General features: G+C 48.7%; 1 protein-coding gene across 1 annotated transcript; it reads left to right on the top strand.

The window, feature by feature from the left end:
* Positions 1-1636: 1636 nt before the first annotated feature.
* On the top strand, positions 1637-14017 carry LOC149361956 (solute carrier family 22 member 7-like). Its single transcript, XM_089568192.1, has 3 exons — positions 1637-2062; positions 12480-13777; positions 13897-14017. Exons 1-3 carry the CDS (start codon positions 1637-1639, stop codon positions 14015-14017), a joined length of 1845 nt encoding a protein of 614 aa, XP_089424318.1.
* Positions 14018-20816: the final 6799 nt, after the last annotated feature.

Here is a 20816-nt window from a genome sequence, read left to right on the forward strand (position 1 = left end):
GGTGCAAATGCAATCCAAGCGATGTCTGTTGGAGCGGTAGATGCCACGTAGATCGGAAGATATCCCGCTACATGCATGAACAAACGCATGCTGTCAAGCAACCGTGCCACGATGCTGTTCACACGCCCACTCTGAAGGCTCAAGCGTGAAGTTCACGGACCTTCCTTAATGATCACCTTGAAGCAAAAGTGGCGCGTCGACAAAAACCGGGAACAGTAAGTCACGGGTCGGGGCCTATATATCAGTTAAGTTTATTTTGAAAAACAATTCCTCATAAGGACGGTGGGGCAGTATCACTTTAGCCACTTAAACTGCTCGTGCTCTCTTCTAGTCATCTACGTCGGTAAGAGTGCTGTATAAATTTGCATGACTGAGCAGCTGCTCGCGAGGTAAGTAAGGCATGTGATCACGGCGGTGATGATTTCATAAAGGCATCAAAATCGGCGCTCGGGGGATTCTTGCGGCAGCGCTGCTGGGGCGCGGTCACGTACTCGGTCGGCAGAGCATGGGTGATCAGGGTGTAGTACACGGAGGCCAGGACGGCACCACTCGAGCATAAATAGACAAGAAGGAAGTGGCACCTGCTAGGGTGGAATAGCTGCATTGTGTGAATGGCTGCTACGCGAGCAGCCAGGTTTCATGCACTGTTTCGAGCCTTTATCCTTCGCGCTTCGTTCCATTCGCTGTCACTGTACTTTTGTTCTGCCGTTCTCAAGTCTAGTGTTAGCGCTCGTTTTCTTGTAGCTTTACACATGCGCTCTCAACATTTTTGCTTGACCGTATGCACTCTTCGGCTGCTATGTTGTATAACATGCCCCAATAGAAGCGCTGGTTTGGTCCCGAATAAGCCGGTATCGTTTACGCTGACTGTCCCTGTGTCACTTGTAGGGCGAAACCACGCCTTGCAGACTGCGTTCTCTGGAAGGCGAGGCCTTCACCACATATTTAATGTGCAAAAATATGAATAAATCTGCAAAGAAATGGAAAGTGGTCAGTGAAAGCCGCGACTAAAGGTGCATTTAGATACTTGAAAGCTTCAATATAAAACATGACACAGAGGCCCCTTAGAACGGTCCTTAAGTGAGAAAAGCTTCTCATTATTTTTTTCACGAATCGCCCTTCGCATCTTCCTGCATTCGCATATGTCCGATTTAAAAGTTGTATTATTCTATTGAAGGTACGTTCTTACTTAAACTAGACATACATGCCTAAAGCAATTAAAATGCCGCATGTACATAGAGCTGCCACCAGGGTAGAGTTCTCACGGACCGCAAAAAAGAAGAAAGCTTTTGGAATCAACGAATGCATATACCGCGCGCGTAATGTTTCGAGCACAAAAGAAGCTGACGACGTTGGTTATGCTCTGCTTCGCGGCGACTCTTCAGCGGAAGTCTTGCTTCTACTGAGTCCCTTCTCAACCCAAGCGTTAAGTGTCACCTTGCCGACTGACCTCGCCATTCTAGGTCATCAGCCACTGTGGAGTTTCTATAGCGGATGCGGTCTCCAGGTATTGAACCCACGCTGGTCGAAGCTTCTACTCGTGCCACTACCACTGCTGCGCTGGTTACCGAAGCGGCAGAAAGCACCAGCACGAGTTCAACATTTTCGACGGCATTTGCCTATTCCTAACAAGACAATGCCGCCAAATCCTGAAGACAGCTCCGACTTGGGTCCCAAATCAGGACCTCCTAGCCTCCTGGAGGGCTTCGTGGGCACTGGTTCGCGAGCCCTCATTCAGGAGAACGTCTACGTCATCTTGGGCCACGGACTATTCCAGCAGTGGGTGTTGCTGGGAACGATCCTTAGCATGACCGTTCTCTTGATGCACGCGTTCGCCTATTTACTCATCGGCGGCCCTGTGGACCACTGGTGTCAGCCGCCTCCGAATTGGCGCAACTTGCCCGTCCAGGAGTGGAAGAACGTGGCGATTCCTGTTCTGAACGACGGAGGCTTCAGCAAGTGCACCATGTACGACCCTCCATTCCCGGTGAGCTTCATATTTTATTTCGAAAGCAGCACTGCGCTAGGTTTTGGGCCTTCAGCATCGTTCCGGCGGTTCCACGTTTGACCTTTAGCTTGACCTCTGTTGTGGCGTTCATTGATGCGCTCTGACATAGAAAACGTTGTAGACTGCGTTGATTTGGAGGAAAGGAAAGGCGCCTTACCAACTCTGTGGTATAGTGGGCACCTCAATAGCACTTTAAACTTATTCCGGCGTTCCGTGCAGCACTCAGGCTTTCGCCTTTCACTACTCTAGTCGCTAAACTTGCTCGTAATTTGCTTTCGCAACCTTCCGGGCTTAACCAAGCTAAGCCTCTGCCAATTTTTTTCATAGCTCCTTCCATCTGTCTCGCCGAACATGAAATCGAACTGGAGCCGCCCTGCTGCCATCATTGTGTAGCCTGCTTTCCTTGCTCATAGTGACACAAATTTCGATAGATAATTTTCCTTATAAGTAACATAAGGACAGCTCTCATTTGTAGACGGCATCACGGTTGGAGGTCTCCCGCAATATATCATAACAATACAATGACGGTCGATGTGCGTAGTTAGGCCAACTGCGAAACATAGGTGTGCTAGCACTTCTGTTTTACAGTGCGGTTCCTGCTCTCGGATTCAACCTTCAATGATGAAAGCTATTCGGATACCGATAATGTGTTAATGCCCATATATGCGGAATTGAGTACTCTTCTTTCTACTTTCATAGATCTCTTTGAGTCCACTTACCACTACTGGCGCAGTGGTACTGCGGTTAAAAGGAAGCGGAAAATCTTTGCGAAGAAACTGAGTTTCCTGCGTCATTTTCTAGTTTTTTTCTGCGCTGAACACAAATATTTCGTTTACAAACAGCGGAAACAAATGCCAACCGTTGTATTCTTGCAAGAAAACGCCGAGCAGCACTTCAGAGTGGCCAGCCACAACGCCGCTGTTGCCTGCCTGCGATATTCGCCGGAAAAAAGTTTATAGATAGATTATGAAAAAATAACCCGAAAGAGAAATATCTGTGAACTAATATATTCTGCATAGGCAGTTCAGGTATGCTAGAAATAGCTATAGTCGAATAAAACTTAACAACGCAGCGGCTTTTCCCCGTCGAAGAGCCCGCTTGCAGCTAATGGTGTCGTCTGATTGTCAAAACACTGCCTGCGTGACAATCCAGGGAAGGGGCCCACAAAAGAGAGAGGCGTCTATCCACGACCATAGAGGGAAGGGATTATACCCTGTCATCAACCACTGCCTTCTTTGTCACACAAGCAATGCCATGAGAACCGGTCAATGCAACTGGCTGGAAGCGGGTCTTTTGACAGCAAAAACCCGCTGTGTTCTTAAGTTGTATCAGTCTACAGTTTGCCTCAGAGAACGAACAAACTGGAGAAAACAAGCGATACCAGCAGAGCTTTGCGTTCATCCGACGTTCGCCAAAGGGAGGGATCGAGAGCTGCAAGCGAACAAACCTAGAGACCCGGCCTACTCTCCCAGGATGACCTCACTTCCACCAGTTCTACTCTTTTGCCGCCCCCCCCCCCCCCCCCCCGTTCTTCGACTATCCCGGAAACGACGTTGGCATGTCGGTGGAGCGTTTTTAAAACGAGCTTGTGGCTTTTTTTCGGACGCGATCGAGAAAAAATTTAAACGCATGATTTAGAAGGTCTCTTCTTCCCAAACACTGCATGTCATGCAATTTTGAAACGGTTTCAGCGTCCCTTTAAGCGATGCGCCACTGCTCTCTGATGGCAGGGTATGTCATCGATGGGGCTTTTGAGACCCAGGCTGCTCTTCCCGAGGAAACTCTAAAATCCAGTCCTTCATGGAAATGCCGCCTGCCTTGGTGAGAATTAGATCACAGTTTGGTGGGTGGATTGCTAGGTTCATATAAACATACATGGTGTTTCACGTAACTTGAACCAAGCATTTCAAAAAATGGCGCACCGTAGATGGGTGAAACCAACAACATAACGGTTTCCGTCGGTTCAAAGTCCTTAGAGTTTTTAAAATTGCGACTAATCTGTTAATTAGCTAAGATTTAAAAAACGCAGATTGCGCCTGTAAGCTACCGTAATGCAGCGCCGTCAAGCGCGTTATGAATGAACGGAGCCTGCTTGCTCACCGTCTCTAAGTGTGGCACCAACGCCGCTCTCAGCGCAGTCTTGAAACTGCGTCAGCCCATTATTCCTGAACATGGAAACCATGCGGCGCCACTGATAGGCAGGTCGCTGACAGCCAACTAAGAAGTGGCTTTATTTCGAAAGCAATACTAGTTGCACTTTCCGCCCGTCGCCTAGCGAGGCCGGTAGCTACCAAATAGGCATATTGGATTGGATTGGATTGTATAACAGATGCATCACCACAAGTCTAACCACAAGCACCACCACCAGCTACACTACCAGCTGAACCATGGCGTAGCTACGGATATTGCTTTCGCAATTACCGGGCTTACCAACTAAGCCACAGCCATTTTTTTTATTGAGACATCACTCAAACAAAAAAAAATTGAAGGGCAAGCAGCGAAGCCCCGTATTTCAAGGTAGTCTCCATTTTTCTTGTTATCATCTTTTAGTTCGTCGAACTGAGTGGCGGCCGCTCACTCGTGCACTATCAGCGAGCATGCTTCGTTCGCTCAACAGCCATTTGGCTGTGCTGGAATACGGCAGCGCGCAAGCGCAGTCCTGCATTTTTAGAGGGCAGCTCATTGGCGCCCGTTTCTGGGTTGCGCGGCGTCGCCGTCGCCATTGTCCGCTGTAACCTGCAGTGGACACCTTGTAGCGCTTTAAGCCGCGAAACCAATGGAGCGGGAGCGTGGAAAGCAAAGGAAAGGGCCATAACTGCCCTCTTGGAACAGTGGGCACCTCAATCGTGCTGGTGGCGGTAGTGACAGATGTGCGCTGCATGCGTTGCCATTGACAACCTTGTGCCATTTTAAGGAAAGGAAGTGCGTATACCTTGCTCCCTGGGTCAGTGAACGCCTGAATCGCACTTATAGGTAGGTGGGGTGACGAGAGAGAGATATGGTCTGCAAGCATTGACAACGTTGTGCCAGAAACATGGCGCTGAAGCCATTGGCCGTCGGCGTTCATTGTGTTCATTGGCGGTGGCGTTGACAACGTTTTCCACTCCGATCATTTTAAGGAAAGGAAGTGCGCATAACTGGCTCTCTGGATCAGCGCACGTCTGCATCGCGCTTATAGGTATTTGCGGTGATGGGAGAGAGATGTCGGCTGCATTCGTTAGCCCTGACAACAGTGAGCGAACTCTCGCGATCAACCGTTAACTGCCACCTGCCACGCTGGCAGGGTGGTTGGTGACTTTAATGTAACTATTAAGACAAACAGGAATTGCTTACCACTTATGCTTGAGAACATTCCGTCCTCTCGCTCGTAACGCCTCCCACCCTGTGACAACTTCTGTGACAACTTCGAGAAAAGAGCTCTCGACAATGTTAAACACGGAAGCATCCTGGCCAACTTGAGTTCTACCGATTGTGGGGCTAGGGCCTACGCATATCTAAGAGATTTCTTGACTAATCTCCAGGCCTTTCTTCGGATTGAGGACGAGGAATACGGCCCTTACATGATGGGAAAACGGGGTACCCTTCAGGGAGCGGTGCTATCACCGCTCCTGTTCAAAATAGCTATGATGCGCCTCCCAAGCCAAGCCCAAGCCAAGCGCGGGTGGAAGTCATTCAACACGTGTTATATGCAGATGATATTGCAATTTTGACCACCGAGTGGAGCCTTGGAGACATGTTGGACCGCCTTCAGAATGCCGCTTCCATAGTCGATGTGTATGCTATTGAGTGTGGGCTCCAATGTGCTCCAGCGAAATCAGAGCTTCTTCATGTCAGAGCGAACCCAAAGGATAGGACAGCAACGCACACCTCTCTGTCAGGAGGTCCTATTAGAGAGGTTGAGCAGCTCCGTATTCTGGGCCTTTTCATTCACCACAGACTCAGACCGGACTCCACTATTGTGCAACTCAAGAGAGTAGGCGAGCAGGTAGGGCGCATGATCTGCCGCGTTTTCAACAAGCGGGGCGGTCTGCGGGGCAGGAACGCGCTTCGCCTCGTCTATGCCTTCGTGACTAGCCGAATCCTCTACGCCGTGCCATATCTCCGCACTACTAAGCAAGACGAGGCGAGAATAGACGCCATCATCCACAAGGCAACTAAGCGAGCCCTGGATCTTCCCGGTGGTTACCTCTAATGCCAAACTCAAGGCATTGAGGGTCCTAAACTCCTACCAGAAGCTGCGGGAGGCGCACCCCGTGAGCCAATACACGCGGCTTATGCAGACGCCCCTTGGCGCTGCCTGCTAAACCGCTTACACATCCAACACGACTGCACTCCATAGGAGGCGGAGCGTATCCCAGTACTGTGGCGCCATATGCTCTGGGTCTCCCCGCTCCCCCGTAACGTGGACACCGACGTGCACGAAAACAGACGACAAGCCCGGGCTTGGGCTCTTGAGAGACAACACGGCTCCCGAACCGGTGTATATTATGTAGACGTAGCAGGGCCATCGCCCACGTGATTTTACACGGCCACGGTCGTTCACCAGGAAATGCACATTGATGGGCTCTATTTTCGAGTCCCGAATTCAATGCGAGCGGAGGAAGTAGCGATTAGAGCACTGCACGGGCCTCAGCCCAAGCCCGGCCCGGGCCCGAGACCTGAAGCCCGAGCCCGGCCCAGGCCCGCGGCTTCAAGCCCGGGCCCGGCCCAGGCCCGCTAAATTATCGCTCTAGCGAGCCCGGCCCGGCCCGTGAATCCCGGAGTGAAGCACAGTCCGGGCCCGGCCCGTTTCACAGTAACGCTTGAGGTACACTGCTCACTCTGAGCAAGTAGACTGCTACTAGACCGATAAGAAACCGGCCGACAAAGGTTCTGAAACCACAGTGTGGCTTGCAGAAAGTTGGTTCTTTTTCACCCAGAAGGAAGTGATTAAGAGTAGTGCTCGCCAGTCTCGTCTTTTGGACAGTGATCTCGTGTAGGTGCGCAAAAATAAACTCAGAAGTCCTGAGAGCCAAACAAAAAGGGCGGAATACGCGCGTAATAGACTACTTTGCATTCCCCCATGATTTTAATCAGTTATATTTTGCCGCCCGCGAAGTATAAACATTAAAGCTGCCTAGCAAGCAGTGGGATGACATTTTTTTAGTGAACGCGATCTCACAGGTTGAACTCATAGCCGAACTGGCCGCCTTTCAGCACAAACGAAAAGCTAAAAGGCTTGAGTATTTCACGGTGTTTGAAGACATTTAGCTTCCCAAACATTCATTTCTGTATAGGTATGTTTTGGGATTACGAACGATCATGACCAATTAGGACCGGTTGAATTTTTTCTCTTACTGGTGGAGAAGAAGATAACGCGAGAACCACGCGATAACGTACAGGGCAAAGCACTTGTCATGACAACCAGGCTGAAGAAGCGAGGAGGGATAGATGTGGTTATGAGATGAGATTCACTAACTGTCGCGCGCTTTTGTGGCTATTTGATTTAGGAGACGTTCCGGTCAGCTGATCAAAAAGAAAACCAACCGCGCTTTAGTTTGGGAATTTTCTCAGATGAGGAAAATATAGCTATAGAATAAAAGCTACGTTTTGGGGGCTTAAGGGCCCAAGGGTAGTAACGCTGTGAGAGATACTGAAGCAGAGGGCTCCGGATCATTTCGGCCACCTGGGTTTCTTCAACGAGTAATGATACTACAAAGTACATGGCTGTCATGCTTGCCGCCTAAACAGAAATCCGGCCGCCGAGGCTAGGAGCAAACCCTGGTTCCCCGGCTCATAATCACACTAAGCGAGCGCGGCGTAGACATAAGGAAATAAATAATTCAATGAATAAAGCTTAGTTTTTTTCTCAGCGCGTACTGTAACCCATAGCTCATCCGTGTCGCTGCTCCAATGCCGCAGTTTTGTACTTCACTCTGCAATAGAGAATGAAAAGTTGGACACCAGACGTTTCTGTACGGACCCAAGCCTGGCTCGGGTCCACAGCTTTAAGCCCGAGCCCGGCCCGGGCCCGCAACTTCAGGCCCGGGCCCGGCCCAGGCCCAGCAAAACAAATCTTGTCCCGGCCCGGCCTGCCCCGCGGGCCGAGCCCGTGCAGTGCACTAGTAGCGATAGCGCTTGCTGCCGCCCACGCCAATTCGAGAATCATCATTACGGACTCCCTAATAGCATGTGATCATTACTTGGCAGGATGTACTCTGTTCCCCTTAGCTGCTTGCATTCTAAGACGGACTGCCACTGATCCAACACCGAAAAGAATCATTTGGGCTCCTGGCCACCAGGGCTTACGAGGTAATGAGGCCGCTGACGCGGCTGCCCGAGCGCTTACTCACCGGGCTCCTCATCCCAGCTCTTATGGCTCGGAGACTTACCAGCCGCTGCTGCGAGTCAGGGAAATAATATCGAATTATAGCGACAACCACCGCCTTTTCCAGGCCCCTGCAAAGAGGCTGAGTAAGACGGAGGAGCGAACTTTAAGGCGCCTGCAGACAGGTACTCTACTCTGTCCTGCAATCATAAAACATTACGATCCTAACACGGATGGGCGATGCCCGCACTGCGGGAAGACCTGTGATATATTCCACATGGTGTGGGCATGTAAACAAAATCCCCACCTCCCTCCTTCCCATACCCCTTCCAGAGAGGCATGGGAGACTGCTCTCTTCAACTGCTCCTCGCTTGAGTCCCAAAGGGCTCTCGTGAAACGGACGAAAGATGGGGCCTCGTCATGCGGTGTCCCGGAATAGGGACGCCGACCATGTAGCGGGGCCACTCTGTGGCTACCAAACTCTTTCACCAAGTAAAAGGTTTCACCACCACCACTACCTCGAGAAATACTTGCCTCGTCTTTGAGAAGCACGTATTTGTGCAGCAAGTCGACCATATATGCATTTCTCCGACCACAAAGCTTCCTTCATGGCAATCAAGAATTGTTAGTGGAGTGTTTCTTGAAGATGGAAAACGTGCGAAAAATAACGAGTCGCCTGTAATTGTATATACGTCTTGCTCGATTTCCTTGCCACAATCTATCGAAAAGCAGAAACAGCTGATGAGCTGCGCTCAAATTTCGCATTGGGAAGTAGCGTAATCATCGGCAATTTTTTGTTCCATATTTCGCGGGCATTGTTTACATGACGGAAAAAAATGCCCCCAAAATCTGGATCGGTTCTTTATTTAACGCCCACAAAAGCTTAACCAGTGCACATTATCCTAAAATCAATATTTCAAATTTTGCATAAATAATCTTCGTAATTAACTCGATAATCGGTATTAAAATTCTACCGTGGGGAGCGCCTTATGAGGGGCAACAATATGTCGTTAGTTTCACCCTACTCCTATACCCCACTTTTTGCAATCCTTCGTTGAGGTTACGTGACACGCGCTGTACACACAGAGACACACACACCTGGGCAGGTTGCCCACAACTCGGTTAGCCGGTGGCAGGTTGCCACAAAGGAGACCCCAAACAAACACAGAACGGCTAAATGCTCCAAAGGGTCAGTATAAATGCAAGCGCACTAAAAACGGCGCTGATATTTTATTCCACGTGTGCCGAATCCAAAGGTTCAAGTGCCTAGGATAACAAGCAAGAATGCTACGAGCTGTTTACAAAAACTGCTCGGCAGTCGTCGCTAGTCAATGTCGAAGCTATGCCGGGATGGAGGCTGTGTCATCTTAACCACGTTGCTAGTCCGGCACGCCCTCACAGGACGACGGTCGTCACGTCCAGGCGTCCTGAATTCATAGAAGCAGAAAAAAAAACAGTTTGTTGCCAAAATAATCATGGCATCGAAAACTAATGCCCTCTGCCATTTCATTTGGTTCGTAATGTTCATTAGTACTATCGGGGACAAAAGTGGTATACTCAACGCGGCAGGAGCCGGAACAACAAAAACTAGAGTCACTGGAAAAAATTTCAGAGTACCGCAAAGGTCGGAATTTGACTGGCAACACTGAGCGGCCACTTCCATCTACCTTCCAAGCCAACTGCGTCGCAGGAAGGTCGCCGTGTTGGAAGACCTTGATATTCGGTGACATATCGGGTTGAGTGTTCACTGAAGCGCAAATACTTCGTGCTCGGAGAGAATGGTTACTCAGAAGAGAAAAAAATATTGTTATTTTGTGCGAAGTAAGGCAGCCGGCGGTTGTTTTGCTCCGCGGTTGCGTTTACTGCAGAAAGTGTGCTAGGATTGTGAGAAGCATCTTAGCGCTGCTATCGGGAGCTTGTGCACGCCTTCTTTCCCCTTCCGCGGAGCAAGTTACGAAGGAAACATTTCGCCACTCCACGCCACGCTTTTCGCCACTCCACGCATTTCGCCACGCTTTTGGGCAGTGAGCATCGTGGACCGCCATGGGACCGCCGTCTCGTTCAAGCAGGACGAAACTACTTGACATTAGCTTCTTCTTCCCATCCACTCTAGGCTTCTCGAAGTCTTCAGCACAAAAGTGGTCCTGCAAATGTTTGTTGTACAGTTAGAAGAGTGATGCTAGCCACCCGAATGCTGGGCTGCCCAAGGAGGCTCCCAGGGGTTTTCCGAGTGAAGCCCTGTTTCAAATATGTGGAAGAAGAAAAACATGGAAGATAGCTGTAATAATAAGCTGAGACACCCAAATAAAGAGGCAAAGAAAAAGAATACGTTACAAAAGTTTCTAAGTTTACGCAGTGACACTTAAAATAGCTCATTTGGGATGTAAACACGCATGTCGCCGCAAACACACAGCTTCAAGGATTGCTAATATTTGACCCATTTCAATTTTTTTACCAGTCCCAACACAACTGAACAGAAAGCGGTCGTTATGTGAACGTAAGACATGCCCGACCATGCTTTTATTGACTGCGATCGTCATGATCCGCGAAAAACAAGTGCCATATGGGTCGAATGACTCGAGGCACGGAAGGTGCTTGGGGCACGTTAGGACGCGGAATCCTCGGGCTACAAATGTGCCTTCGCGTGCCACAAGCACGGAATAGCCGCGTGTGTTGAGCAATAAGCGCGTGCACGTGTACCCGCGTCAAGGGGGCAAGCCGCGAACGATCCCTGCGCGACATGCGCGACGGTCTTGCTGTGAACTCCTATTTTCTTAGCATCCTATCGCTAACACCGCGTGCACTGCGCTTACATACCTTCTAAAACAGCACCAAAAAGCACAAGCAAGATGCACTTACCTCGCACAAGCGGGTGTTTTTTGAAGGCTTGAAGTTCTCCCGGCCGATTCTGTGCAACCACGCAGAACGACGCTCTCGGTCATTTTTCTCGGTCGGAATCGAGAAAAATGTCTTTTCGGACTCGGTTCGGTTGCTGCATCCGCGGAGGCGCAGCAGCCAGGCATGATTTCTTCAGTATCAAACACGGGAGCGACATTTGCAACACGAGAAACGCGGGGAACCTGCGCTCTTCTTAGTCGGCCCGACCGGCGCTTGGAAGGTATATGGCATCCCAAGACCACGTGGTGCGGTTGGGCCAATGACCGCGTCGGCGGCGCGGGGAAAAGAAATGCGGTACTCTGAAATTTTTCCAGTGACTCTAACAAAAACTGCGTTGCAACGCCATCTACAGGCGGCATCTGGGACCGAGACAGCCAATGCGTTACCTTATTATCAGCAGGCATGTCGCTTGGCTTGTTTCAATGTTTCGTGCTTCAGCTGGCCAAAATGCCGCACTTCTCAGTTGCTCCGGCTCCAGCGGCGTGAAGTATACCACTTTTGTCCCCGATGGTACATGCGAGCGCACCTAGTGTCCCATGTAAGCAGCCGGTGTCCCATCTAAGCAAACGAAAATTCGTACGGATTTGTGGAATGAAGCCGAAACATCAGTGTCGGCTCTCGCTCCCGAACCGGTAAATGGAGCCTTTTCTAAAAAGAAAAAAATTGCAGACGGTTCAGCATGGGAGTGCGGAATATTTTGTAGTACGCTGGGCACTTAAGTTCCTTACGTGCTAAAGGCATTTGACCTAAAGGCCTTTACCCGAAAGGCAATTACCATGAAGGTTTTCTTTATGGGGTTCAACGTCCAAAGGCGACACAGGCTTTGAGGAACACCGTAGTGAAGGGCTCCGGAAGCTTCGGCCACCTGGGGTTCAGATGTTTCAGGTGCATCCGATGTATCAGATGTATCCACAGATATGCAGCGTGTCAAATGAACCACACTTCATTTCACACGCTGCAAGTCTGTGAATGCTATTTGTTTTGTGTCTTCATTTCCATACGATTAACTATTTTGACTAGGTATGACATTACATGAATTACAAATTATCCCTTTCCACACTGCGCGGTGACGAGCGATATAATGCTGGTTTTTCTTCGCAAAATTTTCACTTTTTAAATTCTTTCTTCAGGTCAGGTTCATTATCCGGGCTAACCCTCTATGCTAAGTTCATTATATTTCATTATAATTGCATGTTTTTACTGAAAGCCAATCCGCTCACGTGGCCTGATCCAGCTAACACGTTAATTTCTTGTTTGGTTCCGAAGGAGGACGGCGAGGAGACGCGCCAAGAGGTTCCCTGCGACCGATGGGACTACGACACGACGGACGTTGGTGAGAGCATCGTGAGCATGTGGAACCTCGTTTGCGAACGCAGTTGGCTGTACTCCATGTCCTCCGTCGTGTACATGCTGGGCACGCTGTGCCTCGTGCCCGTGGCCGGCATAATGGCTGACCGCATGGGCCGCAGGCCGATCATACTGGTGAGCGCAGCCATCATGCTGTTCGCCAGCATGGCGGCCGGTGCGACGCCGACCTTCGGTGTCTTCCTCACGGCCCGGTTCGTCGTTTCGGGTGCCGCCAGCTCGACCAGCGTGTTAAACTTCATCGTCCTCTATGAAGTGACCGGGAATGAACACCGTGCCCTGTACATCCTGCTGGCCAACAGTGTCGCCACCACGATTACGCCTGCGCTGTATACCTACCTGCGGACGCTCCGTCCCAGCTGGACGCTGTCGCATGCGCTGCTCGTCGTGGCCACGGCAGCTGTGCTAGCCTGGGGCTATTCCCTCGAAGAGTCTCCCGTCTGGCTGCTGTGCATGTGGAGAATTCCTCAGGCTGAGAGCACTATTCTGCAGGCAGCAAAGTCCAACGGCATTGATATGGCCAAGGCCAGACACACCTTCAGAGCGCTCAGACGACAGCTGCCGAAGCGGGAGACAGCCTCCGAAGGAGACACAGGTGGCTCGGCGCGCACCTTCTTAGCAGCCTCCTTTCGCCGGCGCGCCTTGTCAGTATTTCTGTCATGGTTCGGAGTGACATTCGCCTACTACGGCGCACGCATGGGCCGCTTTAATTTGGAAAGCCACTGGATAGTGCCTGCCCACCTGTTCAAAATCCTGTCCCTCTTCGCCGTCTACTACATCGTACGGAAACGAGGCGTAAGGGTCACGTTATCCACCACGCTGGCTTTCCTGTTTGTGTGCAGTGCATTTCAGACAGTATCGTACGAGTGGAGGTTCAGAACAGGGATGTCGGTGTCTACACTAATGATCTTCAGCGCCACTACTGCCGCTATGTGTGTAAACTACGTCTATACCGCAGAGGTGTTTCCCACTGCGATACGAAGCATTGGGTTTTGCATATCCTATTCCATCGGCCATGCGGGAGCTCTTCTGGCCACATCGATTGACACCTACGCTGAAGCCCAGCGCTTATTAGCCCTCAATATCGTCATGACAGTGCTTAGTTTTGTCAGCGGGCTGGCGGTCCAGTGGCTTCCCGAGATATTCGTCCATCAGAAGAAAGGCACGGATCCCGGCACCTTAGACGAACACCAACGAAAGCAAGCCCTAAAGGAACGCCTTCATCCGCTGCAAGCATCTGCGAAGGCGGCAAAGCAAAGCCATTCCCAAGAACATCGGAAATCTAAGCGGGGGCCGACAAGCTCTGGTGCATCTGTAGCTCCAAGCGCAGTTACGTCTGGAGTGACTTCGCCTGCTTCAAGCAGTTCCCCGCAGCCAACGACTACATCACCGTTACAAGAGCTTACTTCACCTCCAAAAAATGTTGGATCCAGTTTTGATAGCGGTGGGTCTCCCGTTTCTCCCCAGCAGGCGACTAGATTATCTTCCCATAGCAATGGACAACCCCAGCAAAAGACTGTGCCAACTTTGGAAGAAGTTGGATCACCTCTCCAAAAGGCCGATTCACGTTCTCTACACATTGGATCACCTTCAGAAGTCCCTTCTAAGCGGAAAAATAAGGCGTCAAAACGGCGCAAAATTGCTGAAGGTGCGCCATCCAGTTCGTGATATCGAATCAGTTCGTATGTACTTTTTTTTCTTAGTGGACGGGTTCTCACGCGAAAACGAATTTTGTTAGACTAGCTACACTTTGTTCTAATATGTGGACTGTTGGACGCAAGACCAACCTAGACGTTTCTGCGTTCGTCTTTCTTAATATTCAGTGCTTTAAATTCGTCTTCACGTCACTGCCGGGGACCACCAATGTAATACCGGCTTGTAGCACATGCTGACTGTTTCCTGACGTCATTTACCATACTGCAGCATTTTTTGTGCTTGACGTTGGGACACTTGTGAAGCAAGCTTCTCTTGAGGTTACGATACTCGAAGACAGCATGTGTGTGCTTTGTTTCTACTGATGCGGTGAGCCAGCCGTAATGGCTAGGGCTACCTCTAAATATGTGGACGATTTCCTAGAGTTCAGCTTATTGACTAGACGTGCAGCTAGTTCATGGCTGTCGCAGAATACACGTAAGTTTGTGAGTAAATGTAATTTTTAGTGTATTTTATGCGTCCTTGTACAATGTGTGAAAAAAGAATCTTTTTTCTATATATCGTCATCGGCAGGTCCAATGCCATCCCGGTGACCAAGTTTGGGTGAGGACCCCCTCCCCTGTACGCCGCTCAGGCTTTTCTGAAAAATGGCTGTTTCCTTACTTTAGACCTTGCAGGTTTTTGCGCCATTTCCCAAAAGTGACCTACGAAGTTCTTCCGGACAAGACAGTGCAGCGTCAGCGCCGCCCAACCCGCTCTGAGGTCGTGCACGTAGTCCGCATGAAACCATACTTCACGCGGTAATGGGCAGTACGCTCTGCGCTCGTCTAGTGGTCGCGTGGGACACCTTCGCCCACCTCTCTTGTCCATTTTTCTGCGGTTGTGCTGTTCTTTTTTTTTTTTTCATTCTATCGCTCCTGCTCCTGCCCCGTTTATATTTTTGTATTTGTTTTGCAAGGGGGAGTAATACAACCTAGTGTTCTAAGGTGGCGCATGAAAAGAGACGGCGTTGAAGTGCCTCGAGCTGGCTAGCTGCCGTATCCTGGTTAGTGACCTCTCGCCCTATTTTCGTGGCAATTTAGATACGGCAGGGCCAGCAATGGGAGAATGCTAGAACCTCTGACTCGGTCCCAAGAGGACTCCGGTAAGAATCTCGGTCCCCCCGCAACTACCTACTGGAAACAAAATCTAGTGACGATGGAATTTATTCACCAGGACTGGGGTGCGGTCTGATATCGGCGACCAAAGCCGATAACACACTAGGATTTGGTCAATAGCTTTATTGGCACCCGCCGATTGTATGAACACACTGATTAACCGCTGGCCCTCAGTCTCCAGCAGCTGTGGATCAAATGACCAATGCGGTGGTCAAGACTGTCACGCAGTGGAGGGTGCTTAGAGTCTGCGGCTCCAGACAGGCTGGCATTGGAAAGTGAACCTGACAACTTTGACATTAGAGCCCAAAAAACAAACGAATCAGCATGTTTTTCAATATAAAAGTCAAAATTGACTCATGACTGCACAAGCAGAAAGCTCTTCACTGTCTGTAATCAGCACACACATTGGAGCTTCTATCAGGCTGTGCAGTGGCTCCATGGACTTTTCAGACATCATTCGAAATTTGCTGCGGTAAATGAATGCAGCCTTACTCAGAACCCGCTCCTCTGGAAAATAGTGTTTCCTGGACGATATAAGAAAAGGGGCGCCTGGCATGTTTAGCTGACCACCGTGGAAGGTAGATTTTGTAAGAGCGATTAAAGTTCTTGTGCTGCAGAATTTGTGGGATTCGTTGCACACGTTGCCCCAAGCGCACTATAGAGACATTGTTATCAACATCCCACTTTGAACGGTGGATGTTATATAGAATTAAGCGCAAAAAAACGGACAAGGGGCGAAATAAATAGACACAGAGACGTTCACGAGTGCTAACTACCAACTGTTTATTCAAGCTGAAGTACAGTGGATATACCGGGTGTTTATTGTTAGAAGGTCCAAAATTTAAAAAAAAAAAAGGTAAATTGCTTTAGATTTATTTTAGCACTGGGGCTATACTGGAGGCTACGGCGGGCGCCAGGCAAGAGGAAAACTGCTTTAATGAGTTCGCTGATTAACTAAATATGTTAATGACCTTTTCTAATTTTTATTTTAGGGGTTATGTTGTATTCGCAGAATTGGAGATCATCCTCCAAACAGTCCAACCGAGAAAAAAACAATTTTAATTAAAAATTTTTCACGCACGTTACGAGGCGCGAAAAAGTCACCCTGGTAGGCATCTTCACACCGTAACTCAGCGGCGGTGAGCGCCTCTGACGTAGTTAGCTCCGCCCTGCGCTTTGCGTCACACGGCTGATATCACCTGAAGCCCGAACGGGCGGCCTGCGCTATCGCTGCTTGTTTCGATTCGCTCCGCGGCCTTACGGAATGCCGCGTTGGAACAAAAACGCACTGACACAAAGCGCAGGGCGGAGCGAGCTGCGTCCCAGGCGCTCACAGACGCTGTGTTAGTGTGAAGCTGCCTACCAGGGTGACTTTTTGTCGCTTCGTAACGCGCGCAAAAAATTTTTTTATGAAAATTTTTTTTCTTGGCTGGACTGTTTGGAAGACGATCTCCAATTCTGCTATTACAACATATCCCCTAAAATAAAAATTATAAAAGTTAATGAACGTATTCCGTTAATCAGCGAACTAATTAAAGTAGTTTGCCGCTTACCTGGCGTCCGCCGTAGCCCTCAGTATGGCCCCAGGGTGAAAATAAATCGAAAGGAATTATCTTTATTGAAAAATTTTGGACCTTCTAAAAAAAAAACCCAGTATAGGAAGGGAATGGCGAGCATGCGTGTAGAGAGGTACAGAACGATGGAGGCACGACGATGGAGGCGGGAGTGCAATCGCACGGGAGGGATTCTCCACTCCAGGCGTTGGCCTCCTTGTATTCAAGGTTGGTTGATGAAAGTGGTATACCAGGGAATTTTGGGAAACGTTTTCTCTTCTTAGGCACGCAATAACAGAGACCTCGGATATTATCCTTGAACAGAACGGCCACCGTATTTGTTCGAAATGTTTACTGACAAAATTTAGCATTTCGTTACATGGCATGCTCCTTATTCGACATCGTTACAGAGGTCAGTAGCAGAGATAAAAAGCTGCAGACGCAGCTTGACGGGGTCTGTGTCCCTTTGAAAGCCAAGTCTGCACATAACATGTATACATGTACAACTGGCAGTTCTTTCAAGTATGAAGGGCATTAACCTCGTGGTTGCAGTTCCTATTTCAGTATTCCATTCGTCCATGCTTCTACAGTGTCTGTTTACGAGCCATTTCTGATCCTGAGAGCGTGCATTGAGAAGGGGGGCCTTCCATTGGTTAGAGTTTGCGAACGGGAAAGAGAATATGGCATTGCTTTTCGCGCAGGCCCATTACAAGAAGTAGATATCCCCACTGCTTTCCCAGCGCAGGTATTTCGCCCTTTAAGTTCTGCATAACGTGTGTGTAGTGATTTTGGGATGTGAAAGGTGATGGTTTCCATCATCCTAAATTTTATTTCTTCGTTCTTGCTTAATTTTTTCAAGGAAGTAGGTAATTCTCATTGTAGTTCTGTAGTTCTGTAGAATTTTATCAAACGTGTTGAGTGGCACACCATAGTTATGATCCTTTTGCGATGGGGCCCGGGATAGTAATTCATGGATGAAGTCGTGAGAAAATTTGTTACCCCGTACTCCTTGTTGGCCAGGGGAGCACATTATGAGTGCTGTTTGAATGTTCGCAACCTTGAGGTTCCAAGGGGCCTGCTCACCGACCTGGTCCTTGATGTAATTTCTATTAGCGGTTGTAGAGCCTAAGATCACGACTGCCTCACGATGTGCCTCGATGACTAGGGCTGCGGCTGATTTCTCGGCAGTCACGTCTGGTTTTGATAGACGCGCAGACTAGCAGTCTACCTTCAGAATCGGTAGGTACCCCAGTAAAAATATGTCGTCAACTGGTGCGGCTATGTTTATATATATCGCCTTTGTGGAAGCACTCTTTACGATTCTGAAAAATTAGTTGAAGATGAGGATCGGAACATAGCTTAGTGGGAAAGTTAGTGCTGCATCTTAAAAGTACGAAAAAGCGCCACTAAAGCGAAGGACTAGGGAAAGGACTCAGTGCTTCTGCGTGTCTTTCCTTTCCCTTGTCCCTCATTTTAGTTGCGCTGTTTCGTTCTTTCAAGAATGGTGGACTTTGTCGAGTGACTAAGCGGGGCTGCAGAGACTTTCGCAGTTGAACACCTCGCAGGTTTCTCGCGTCATCTGAGGACAAAAAAGCCAGTAGCGCCAAAGAGAAACTCGACCAGGTGATCCAAGATTGGGCTAACATAGACTACACGTTCAGTGACAGCTTCCTGCACTCCATGCCTTGGCGGTGTTAAGCCGTATCAGACGTAAAAGATTCACGTGCATAACACGTGCAGGACAAGTTTCTTATTTTGAAAAAAAAAATGAAATCGGTGCCCTATTTTGAAATAAAAATTCATATTGTCTTCGATACCTTCATGAAGTGCAAAAAGCAATTCTTTAATGATTTGACGTTTAGGACAAATTACTGCTTGATACGTTGGTGAAAATTGCCGCATATGGTGTAAAGAGTCTGACATTGTCTTCCCATCAAGGTCACGCTCCACTTGTAGGGGGTTAAAAAAAATGAAATTCTAAATACGGAAATGTCATGTCATTACGTTCACTATGGTGCCTTCCTCCTTTGGTTCACCTTGAATTTCTTTTTTTCTTTTTTGCGTTTCTACTTACCTGTTTTTACTACTATTTAATAACGTAGACGTACTAGTAATTACAATATATCCCTCCACTTTGGCATAATTGCAATATCCTGCCTGTCGGCTGCAGCCCATTGGTAAGGATCCTCTACTTCCATGCTTCCTCCCAACAAAATTGGCCTTTTTTTCTTTTTTTTTTACTTACTGCCTCTACTTTCCCCAGCCCACCTTTTATTGCTTATTCATAAAATGTGCAAATGTGTGCGATTTTGCACACATGGTTTGGAGGGAAGCCAAATTAGAGGCGCTCCGCAATATTTAAGACTTCCTGGTGGGTCATTGAAATGCAGCATTATCACACAGTTCACGGGTGTTTATGTATTTCACCTCCGTCAAAGTACCGCCACCATAGCCAGGGTCGCACCCTCGACAAGTGAGCCAACATGGCGGGACGGCCTTAATTATGTCGCCTGCAAATAGAAATGTACGCATTGTGCAATGAATTGCTGTGATTCATACGGCCAACATAAACTTTTTGTAACTAATGCATGAGATAATGAATGCGTTTGAATAAAAATCTTCAACAACATAGTTCGGTCGCAGCATCTATGCTTTATTCACTGGTGGTATATAACGTAGAAATAAAAAAGTGATTACCAGAAGATGTTTTTTCAGTCGCCGCAGTTGATACACTTCCATTACAACTTTCTACATATAGCTAAGAAGGGAAATTTTAGTAAACCAATCAACGGCCTGCTGTAAAATATTTTATTACTGTCGAATGCCGTTACGAAAGCGTGAAGTTTCTTTCCTTGACACAACTGTTGTCCCGTTTTAAAACGAAGCTATTAAAAAGAATTTTAGCATAATGAAAACGCATTAGCATCAACGTATAACGTCTCAGCTTAAGCCTACAGCGCGCAAAAAATTGCAGGTGCGCTCCCAAGCAGGCTGGACACCGTGCCACCGTGCGTGAGGAGCAGACGTACGTAAATTCAGTATATATCTGCAATATTACATAACCGCTATGCTAAAACTATCAGATATCTCGTTTGCAAGTCATCGGCGTCAAAGACAGTGGTGGTGGAACAAGATCATGCGACTATTCGGACGTCACATGACCACGGACCACTCACATTACTCTACAACATTTCTGAAGGCTCTCAAAATCATGTCGTAATCATCTATGTGACTCATACATGTAGTTAATAGGTTCTCAGCGTCATAATGTCAAAGCTCGTGTGCCCTCACCGACGCCTCTCATCAGTTCTCGAATTCATGGCGTCATCTTCTGGGGTGCCTAGCCGGCGTTAGCCTCTGCCTAATCAGTCCACTGCTGCCAGCTCCGTGGACCCACGCGCACGTTCGAGTCTCTTTGCAGCTGCGGCCAAGTGCGCCGCCTGAGGAGAAGGTCAACGTCAGCGCCGCTAGAAGAAGCCGCCGAAGCAGAAAGGAAGAGACAGCATATAGTAGACAGCATACAGCTAAAGCAGAAGCGAAGTTTAGTTTAGGTTTAGTCTAAGGTGGTTTACCGTCCCCAAGCGACTCAGGTTATGAGGGACGCCGTAGCGAAGGGTTCCGAAAATGGCCGTCATCTCGCCAATTCTAGTCACCGCCCGTTTGCAGGAGATGTTCGGAAGCCTGAATTGAGAACAGTTGGGGATATGAGTTAATGGAGAATACCTAAGTAATTTGCGATTCGCTGATAACATTGCTTTGATAAGTCACTCAGTAGATAAGCTCAAAAGCTTGTTCGATGAGTCAGACAGGTTGAGTAGGGCGGTATAGTCTTAAAATTAACAAGCAGAAAACCAAAGTAATGTTCAACAGCCCCG

This window comes from Amblyomma mixtum, chromosome 2, assembly GCF_055824585.1.
Source record: "Amblyomma mixtum isolate Tamu chromosome 2, ASM5582458v1, whole genome shotgun sequence".
NCBI classification, from domain to species: Eukaryota; Metazoa; Arthropoda; class Arachnida; order Ixodida; family Ixodidae; genus Amblyomma; species Amblyomma mixtum.

Excerpts from the sequence above, each read along its gene's own strand:
- LOC149361956 (XM_089568192.1), top strand. The coding sequence starts at position 1,637 with ATGCCGCCAAATCCTGAAGACAGCTCCGACTTGGGTCCCAAATCAGGA. Across the intron at positions 2,063-12,479 it reads CATCGTTCCGGCGGTTCCAC|GAGGACGGCGAGGAGACGCG; the intron begins GTTTGACCTTTA and ends TTGGTTCCGAAG. Across the intron at positions 13,778-13,896 it reads TTAGACGAACACCAACGAAA|CTCCAAGCGCAGTTACGTCT; the intron begins GCAAGCCCTAAA and ends GTGCATCTGTAG.